The sequence below is a fragment of the Chanos chanos genome, chromosome 6, assembly GCF_902362185.1.
Source record: "Chanos chanos chromosome 6, fChaCha1.1, whole genome shotgun sequence".
NCBI lineage: Eukaryota > Metazoa > Chordata > Actinopteri > Gonorynchiformes > Chanidae > Chanos > Chanos chanos.
The window spans coordinates 2,581,004-2,590,800 of NC_044500.1; the positions used below are offsets into that span (position 1 = coordinate 2,581,004).

General features: G+C 41.1%; 1 protein-coding gene across 2 annotated transcripts in view; it reads left to right on the forward strand.

The window, feature by feature from the left end:
* The window catches only part of LOC115814851 (immunoglobulin superfamily member 11-like), an 80,645-nt gene extending 74,087 nt beyond the window's left edge, over positions 1-6,558 (forward strand). For both annotated transcript variants that reach the window (XM_030777814.1, XM_030777815.1), the window contains 5 exons: positions 3,617-3,824; positions 4,129-4,284; positions 5,236-5,358; positions 5,508-5,655; positions 6,081-6,558. In XM_030777814.1, the coding sequence (XP_030633674.1) occupies positions 3,617-3,824; positions 4,129-4,284; positions 5,236-5,358; positions 5,508-5,655; positions 6,081-6,558 (1,113 nt within the window). The remainder of the gene's footprint in view (positions 1-3,616; positions 3,825-4,128; positions 4,285-5,235; positions 5,359-5,507; positions 5,656-6,080) is intronic.
* Positions 6,559-9,797: the final 3,239 nt, after the last annotated feature.

Genomic DNA, 9,797 nt, shown 5'->3' on the forward strand with positions numbered 1-9,797 from the left:
ACACCACCCTCACTACTGCCATTAACATACAACTACAAAACACCACCCTCCACACTCACTACTGCCATTAACATACAGCTACACAACACCACCCTCCACCCTCACTACTGCCATTAACACACAGCTACACAACACCACCCTCCACACTCACTACTGCTATTAACATACAGCTACACAACACCACCCTCACTACTATCATTAACATACAGCTACACAACACCACCCTCCACCCTCACTACTGCTATTAACATACAACTACACAACACCACCCTCACTACTGCCATTAACATACAACTACAAAACACCACCCTCCACCCTCACTACTGCCATTAACATACAGCTACACAACACCACCCTCCACCCTCACTACTGCCATTAACATACAACTACACAACACCACCCTCCACCCTCACTACTGCCATTAACATACAGCTACACAACACCACCCTCACTACTGCCATTAACATACAGCTCCACAACACCACCCTCCACCTCACTACTGTCATTAACATACAGCTACACAACACCACCCTCCACCCTCACTACTGCCATTAACATACAGCTACACAACACCACCCTCACTACTGCCATTAACATACAGCTCCACAACACCACCCTCCACCCTCACTACTGCCATTAACATACAACTACACAACACCACCCTCCACACTCACTACTGCCATTAACATACAGCTACACAACACCACCCTCACTACTGCCATTAACATACAACTACACAACACCGCCCTCCACCCTCACTACTGCCATTAACATACAGCTACACAACACCACCCTCACTACTGCCATTAACATACAGCTCCACAACACCACCCTCACTACTGCAATTAACATACAGCTCCACAACACCACCCTCACTACTGCCATTAACATACAACTACACAACACCACCCTCCACCCTCACTGCTGTTCTACCAGTCCTCTCTCTCTCTCTCTCTCTCTCTCTCTCTTTCCCTCTCTCTCCATCTATCTGTTTTGTTTTTTAACTCTGTTAAATTACCTCCCATTCAGGCTGCTCAATCCCTGTTCTCTCCCCTCTCAGAGGGCTAGGTGGTCTGTTTAGTGGAGGGCTTTGTGCTGTAAGACGTTGGGGGAGTGTTCAAAGACTATTTGTTTTAAAAGGTGTTTGATCTATCTGAAGCCATCTGTTTGATGGCATTGAAGACTGGGAGCTTTTGTGGGGTTTTTTGCACAGAGATTTTCCAGGCGGTTTGGTTGTTTAGTGTGTATTTAGTGAGGCTCTGGGGGCCTCTCCAGCCAAAGTAAGTGGCAAAGACTCAAGTTTAGAATGTGTGGAATTCCAGTGTTTTCTGAGCCATTTGGTACAATTAACATTTCTGTTTATGTAATGACACCTCCTGTTATCAGAGTGAAAAGATTAAAGACATGAACACCTTTTTACAGTGTGTGTTTACAGTTCTTACACACGATTCCAAACATGTACCACTGGCTCCCTCTTCTGGTCTGTTTGTCTGTACCTGTATTTTCATGTTCAAGCAACTGGATAGATAGATAGATAGATAGATAGATAGATAGATAGATAGATAGATAGATAGATAGATAGATAGATAGATAGATAGATAGATAGATAGATAGATAGATAGATAGATAGATAGATAGATAGAAGTGTTGTAGTCAAGACCACCTAGACCAGGGCAAGACCAGACTGAATCAAGACCAGGACCAGACTAGTGCTGGTCCCACACTGCATGACACACTTATGATAAAAAGTGGCACCTATCAAATTGATCTGATAAAAACACACACATACAGACAAACACTAAGAGCTGAAATCAACTTAACCATCTTTATTCAACACTCCTTTTCCATGTTTTACCATCCAGCTAACACAGTGCAATTTTCTATGCAAGCGCTTTTTTCACATGTTTTCTGATTTCACAAATTTCTGATAACTCTCACATCTGTATTTATGTGTTTATTTGATCATTGCCAGAGTGTTATTGACAAATTAAGATGAAAGGAAATATCGACATCCTTTGGTTGGTCACTAAGACTTAGCTTGACCCTCGAAGTTGACCCCAAAACGTTTTCTTCACATGTTACGTGATTTCACAAATTTCTGAGAAGTTTAAAAACTGTATTTATGTGTTTATTTCATCAATTCCAGGGTTTATTGATATTTAAGATGAAATGAAATGTCTACATCCCTTAGTCACTAGGAACAGGCCTGACCTTTGAAGTTGACCCAGACTCGATTTAGATATATATTCCGATTTCACAATTTTTTGAGAAATTTCACAATCGTATTTTTATGGTCATTTTATCGATACTAGTAAGTTATTGAAATCTAAGTTGAAATAAAATGTCTAGATGCCTGGTTGGTCACTAGAACTAGGTCAAATCTTTGAACAGAAAGGTCCCAAAATGTGTTTTCAAAAGTTATTGTTATTATTCAGAGGAGCAATCATGAGTAATCCTTCACTATTGTTTAAAGAGAAACTGAACATAAAATATAAATATTCAAAATTTGTTGACCATGCCTGGCCTTATACTTCACCGATATTCTACTTGAAGAACACAAATTACTCTTCGGCGTGAACTTTCAAGGGACTTTTATTTTGAAACGCCATCTCCGTGCAAGACAAACGGTGGAATAAACAGTAGGGTGCAACAGCGTTCCTTAAATTGTTATATATTTATATTTAATATCATGTTCGAACACTATAATTTCACAGCTGAATACAAGGCAGGATAACATAATGTGTAAGTCGTTTATATAACTTTTAATGAGAAAGCTAGATCTCTATGTGGTGAATGTCAGGTGTATGTCTGATTCCAAGCTAACTTCACCGCTGTTGATATCCCCGCAGCTGTGGTCTTGACCGGTTCTCTATGTCTGAGACCGAGACAAGACCGCGTGTAAATGCGATCGATTCCGAGACGAGACCGAGACCTTCAGAGAGTGGTCTTGAGACCGGTCTCGAGACCAAGACCGATCTCGAGAACAATAACACAGATAGATAAATAGATAGATAGATAGATAGATAGATAGATAGATAGGGCAAAAGAAAGAGAGAAAAAGAAAAAGAAAGAAATAAGCCACTATTAATGTGTAAATACAAATTCTTTACACGTGTTTAACTTTTCAATTCATTGTGTAACACTTATTTTATTTAATTCTTTTTAACTACGTTTATAACACTGAACACTATAACACATTTATGTATTTATCTCTAATGAGGTGTGTGTATGAAAAGTAACCCAATTGTTTTGATATAAAAATGTCTTTATCTCCAGTTAATCACTCACCCCTGCTAAGGACGGAAGAAATGTTATTGTAGTTATTGCATGTAATACTTTAGTAAAATACATTTCTGAACAATGAGTTTATAGTTTGGTGAGTTTAGTTCCTCAGTAGACTTACTGGCTATTTTAATGGATATTTTAATCTCCCCCAGTCTATGACTAAACATATAAAAAACTAAACTAAAACTAAAGAAGTCATCACTACAGAACTGAAGTCACAAATGAACACTCTGGACTTGAACTTTTTTTTTCCCTCTTGTTCCTTTAACTCTCTCTCTCCCTCTCTCTCTCTCTCTCTGTCTATCTGTCTTTCACTGTCTTTCTCTGACAGGTGATAATCTACCAGGGAGGCCAGGTGTTTAGTTTAGCCAATCGCATGAATGGCAGGGTGGGCTTTGTGGCCACCATGCCCAGTACAAGTGCCTCCATCTTCATTAACAACACCCAGCTCTCAGACACAGGGACCTACCAGTGTTTAGTCAACAACCTGCCCGACCGCGGCGGCCGTAACATCGGTGTGATTGGACTCACTGTGCTGGGTAAGGACAGGACGGGACAGTAAAACTTGATCTGTGTCCCTGTATATACAGCAGAAGACACTTTAGCTGTGACAGATTCTCACTTAAATCATGAATCAGTTGATCAGTCAGTCCCAACATTACAACCCTGTAGACTCTCCAGCATCAACATCTCTGTGTGTAGATGTTTAAGGTTTATACTCACTCTCTCTCTCCCTCTCTCTGTCCCTCTCTCTCTTTCTCTGACTGTCCATGTATGTGTATGTGTCTCTCTCTCTCTGCCTGTCTGTCTGTCTGTCTGTCTCTCTCTCTCTCTCTCTCTCAGTGCCACCCTCCCTCCCGACCTGTCGTGTCCAGGGTTCTCTGGATGTAGGCAGTGACGTTATGCTGATGTGTGGATCAGAGGAGGGCATTCCCACGCCCACCTATGCCTGGGAGAAACTGGAGTCCGTTCCCAAGCTCCCCCACAACGCCATGCAAGGTATTAAGCCCCTGGCCGTGGGCGTGTCCTTTTGCCCCACCTTCACTGGTAAATGAGCTGCATTTTCACTGCTCTGACTTTCTCCTAGTGGCAACTACCCTGGCTGGTCCCCTTAGTGTACGTGAGTCAGTGTGTGTGTGTGTGTGTGTGTGTGAGGTGTGTTTATGCGTACTCTCTTGTACGCTTGTGATTGGTCGTTTTTCCTCTTCTTTCCAAACGTGACGGTGAAACACTGAATGTCTCACTGCTGCATTAAAACAAGGCTACAGATACGAAGACTCCAGACTTCAGTTCACATACTGTCCATTCAAATGTAGACAAAGCCCTTTAAACTGCACAGTGTGTCCACTTAGAGAAATATGTCCAGAGGAACTTCATCCATCCCCACTGTGGAGAAGTGCAGCAGAGAAGGATGAATAGGAAACTGTTCTCCACGCAGTAGCCTTCTCTTTAAAGCAGTAGTCTTTACCTGCACATCATCTCTGCATCTGCTACTCTACAGAGCCGTTTCCCTCATAGTGGTGGGCTGGGAATTAAGCACTTAAAAATATATATATATTCATACTTTGGCGCCCCCCTCTGTCAACTCTTGGTATTGTAAAATCACAGCTGTGTTTGTAGATTGTCCGTGTGAGCACTGATCAAATTTCAGAAAAATTTTGACTGAAACCTGGCAATTTCGTATATTCATTTTACAGCTAAAACTGTAATATAAAAATGTTTATAAATGTATAAATAATCACTACATTTATATATGTAACATGACTTCTGTATAAATCTGACTATATATACACCAAGAAAATCTTTTTTCTATTACTTTCCCCTCAAGTTAAAATTACTTTGTATTTCTTTTTTTTTACTCTTAACCTCTCCCCCTAGTAGGAGAGACTTGTACAAGCACCTTGCTAATGAATCCTCTGTAACCAGGAAATGTTGTGAATTGGTTTACAGACCAGATGCTTGGAACAGTGATGCTCAGAAACATCAGCACTGGCACGTCTGGTCTCTACCAGTGTACAGCCTCCAACGCCATCGGAAAGAGCACCTGCCTACTTAACCTGCAAGTCATAGCGCGTAAGTCACCCAGCACTGAGCACAGCAGACGAGACAGGGCCTCTGTAAAGAGCAGACTCAGTCAGCGGCTTTCAAACGTGACAAACGCCATCTCATCGCCGGCCTGTTCACGGCCCGTTTGACACGTGACCCGTCTTTCTGTCCCGCAGCCCAGCCGCAGAGCGTGGCTCTCATCGCCGGCACCATCGCCACCGGAGTGCTGGCCCTCATCATCTGCTCCCTCTTGGTCCTGGTCACTCTCTTCTACTGGAGGAATAAGAACAAGTATGAGGAGGACGAGATTCCCAATGAGATCAGGTTAGATCCCACCAGCACAGCAGTTATTCCCAATCACAGACCAGTGCCTCCCTCGCTTTCAGTTCAGTTAAGTTCCAGGTGTTTGGTACAGCTGTTACACTTGTGTTTTGAATGTACAGTATTTACAGGTACTTTACAGATCTTACAACAGGTGTAACAAAAAAAGGCTGTGTTTCTTATAAATGTTACAGGTGTTACATTTGTAACACAGATTTGATTCACAGCAGTAACAGGTATGTTGCATAAAAGGTATGAGTTTACCAGGCACAGGGATCATGGGTGTGTGACAGTTACAGGCCTAACAAGTGGATTATGGATATTTCCAGCATGAGAGACATGTGTTGTTGTTGAGCATAAACTCATAACTCCTTTGCTGGTCAATTTGTCATGAAGCTAAACTGTTCTCACTTGCCTGACTGTCTCAGGGAAGATGACCTTCCCCCGAAGAGGTCGTCATCTGTGAAGGCGTTCCACGCCGATGCCTCGTCCTCAGAGAACGACACTCTTACGTCCACAAACACCTACAACAGTCGCTACTGGCACAACCCCAAATCAAACTACGACACCAACTCCTACACCCGCTACAACGGGGACACCAGGCAAACCTTCACCGCCGGAGGCCACGGCGTGGGGGCCACCAACACAAGGCCCAATTACACCAACGGCAGCCACACCCTCCCTCCACCCAAGACTCTGGTGGTCACCACTAACTCCGCCCCCTCACCGCCCGTCATGACCAGAAGTAACGGCTCCCTCAGCCTGCGACCGCCCACCGCCACGCCAGCGGTGCTTGGGCACGGACAACACACGCATTCCTACGCCGTGAGCCAGGCCACGCTGGAGCGCATGGGCGCTGTGCCCGTAATGGTGCCAGCGCAGAGCAGAGCTGGCTCTCTGGTCTAACAGACACAAACAAACCAACAAACGAAAGAACCTCCTCCAAACAAAAATGACAGACTGGGTTTTGTAACGCCATTCATCTGATGCCAACGTTTTGCTCCATTACTGAAGAGAACCTGAGGTCCTCCTCCTCTTGCCATTGTTTCTATCTTCTGATGTCACTGGTCTGGCAATAAACTGGGTTCCCTGTCTGTGCACAGACAGCTCAGCAAGAATCCAGTGCTTCACAGAGAAAACTATTTGTCTGAAGGTTTTTTAATTGGTAGGAAGTGTAGTTTAAGAGCAACATGTCCAAACGGCCATTAAGGAGCCTTGTCCAGTGTCCTCCCCAAACAATAAAGAACAGAGCATTTCAGAAAAAAGAAATAAGAAGAGATGAATGTGCATGTATGTCTAATTCAGAAGCATCAGAATAACATAAATTTGTCTTATTGTTTTTATTGTATAGTCAGGTTGTTTATTCTGTTTGAATATATGAGGGGAGAAGAAACTACTCAGTCTAAATGGTGTTTCTACAGTCTCTGAAAGGCTTTGGAGAAAAATGTATTGGGTTAGAGATGTGACCTTTGGTTTCTGAAGAATGGGGTGTTTCAGTGGATGAGGGATCAGTGGCTGATGACTTTTGACACAGAGAGAAGAGAAATCCAGAAGAGACTGACGTGTTTCCACAGAGATTCTCACAGCTGTTGTTTAGTGACGGTGCCTATGTCACTGTCTGCACTGGAGACGTCTCCCTCATGTGTTTTCTAATTCTAACTCAGACTAAATGACACAGTTTTTTTTAGACAAGTCTTAATAATCAAAGCCCTAACACAGCACTACACATGTTCTAGTCATAGCCTACCTCGAAAACCAACATTAAGAGAAATTAGTCAAAAATAGTCAATGAGTAGGTTTTTTGATTAACATTTTTAAACTGACTGAATATGGAAATACAACAGTCTGAGAAACTTTCTTTCACCTTGAGTAATAAAACTTGAATCTCCATTTCTACAAACATCAACAGCGTTGAGAAAATTCACTTATGTACAGTTTCTTTATGTAACAAAGTCCATTTCCACTACGGTGCTGCTTTAAATCCAAGAGTAGAGATCTTTTATGATGCCCTATATACTTCATGAGAATATTATACTTAAAGATGTTTGAAAAGATGAACTTTTTGTGGTTTGTTTGTTTGGTTTTTTAAATACTGTAAATATTGTAACTATTGGTAGGCTTGAATGTGAATTAAAACATTCTTTTGTCCAATGGAAATCACCTACGCATTTTATTTGGATGTGACTTTGGCTTCATAGATGAAGTTTGTTTGATCTGGTTACAGATTCATACAGACAATACCAGCAAAATACCAAACACTGCTCTTTGTACAAAATTTCTCCCAAATCACCATTATACTTGGATTGCTGAACAATGTAAAAACATGGTGCAAACATCTGTTTTAACTCGGGTTGTGTAAGATCTAGTACACGTTCACTCCAACATTTCTCAAGTTCAACTTGAAAACAATTTTTAGAAATCCTGCTGTGAAAAAGGTGAAGCCAACAGAGGTTCAGTTGACCTTGTTACTCCTTGTTACATGCTTCTTATATCAGCTTATACAAATATAAATACAAATACAAATACAGAGATGAGTGGTAAAGGCGTCCTTATTACTTTACTGCTTGTCTGAAATACATTTTTACAAAACAGGAGGAAGTGACATATACTGTATATCAGTGCTTCTGTGGAGTTACTGACCAATCAGACTCACAACACGGATCACTGCTCCCTTTTCATATGAATCAGTGCTGAGGTCAAAGAGGAAAATCACAGTATTTCTCTATGACACTAAACACACAACAGTAAAGAGTTTTCACACAAACCTGTACAGAGTGGATCAGACAGACAGAGCAGATACCTGAATTCACCAGTCTTCAATAAGGCAAATTTTATATCACACTTTACAATAGAATTACATCAATGAACACGAATAAAATATAATTAAAATAAAATTAAGTTAGAGGTCAATATGAATGAAATAATCTTGAATTTCTTCTGTCATTTTGCCCTGTCTTATAAACAAGGTTAAGGGAAAACAGGAGTTGAAACTGTAAATCAGGACCAATTATAACTGCACTAATACAGTCATATCACTGCTGTTTCATGTCTCCTGACTATAACTGCACTAATACAGTCATATCACTGCTGTTTCATGTCTCCTGACTATAACTGCACTAATACAGTCATATCACTGCTGTTTCATGTCTCCTGACTATAACTGCACTAATACAGTCATATCACTGCTGTTTCATGTCTCCTGTCTGGGACTGTACATCACTAACATTTACTCTCTTTTAGGACTCTTCACTTATGATTTCACACGTTTAAGAAAATGTTCATATGTAAGATACATAAATAGTATGTTTTATGTCCATTATGACATCAGCTACATTTCTGGCTGTAGTAATACTCAATGACACAGCTCATCATAATGTTTACTGCAATTAATTTAGCACAACTAACATTGTAAATTTATTTATGTTTAGTCTTACTTTAGTATTAGTGCTATGATTTTAATTTTATGTTAAGTATGCATTAATTCATCTTACCTAATGTAAATTTATTGGAAAGTGTTACAGTTCTGAGAAGAGGTAACTACAGCAGTAAATGACTACACTCCTGTTAAAGTGTAATTCCCTTAATCTACCACTAGGATGATATCACAACCTCACTGCATAGGTTAAATATTAATGTAATATGGAGAACAATCAGTCAGATAAGTACACACATTTATCATCTTCATCATTTCATTATGTATCACTGCTGAATGTTTACTTTTCCCTGGTTCATTTGATTATTCTTTCTTTAGGTAATGACGTTAATTGGAATTAGACATCTTTTAAAAGATGTGCAAATTTACTCTGTGGAACACAATCTGACCAGCTCAGTTTAACGGTTCATAATTGGGTTAGTGTGAGCCATGACTTGTTCTGTGACTCTATTGGTTAGGGGGCGGGACATGTGGAGAGCAGGAAGTTGAAGGCGTGAGGGGAGCAGGAGTGGGTGTGAGTGCTCAATCCGTCCCGGCTGCCCAATCCGCTCTGCACATGCGTGTGCTTAGGCAATCTGAAACACAACTTATTCCTGCCCAATATGTACCAGGCATGTGTGAACATTTTATGGAACTGAAACACTCGATGGCTCCCAGCAAGTTTATGTAACCAGAAACAACTGGCAGTTCACAGCGAGCGTGATTTTGCATG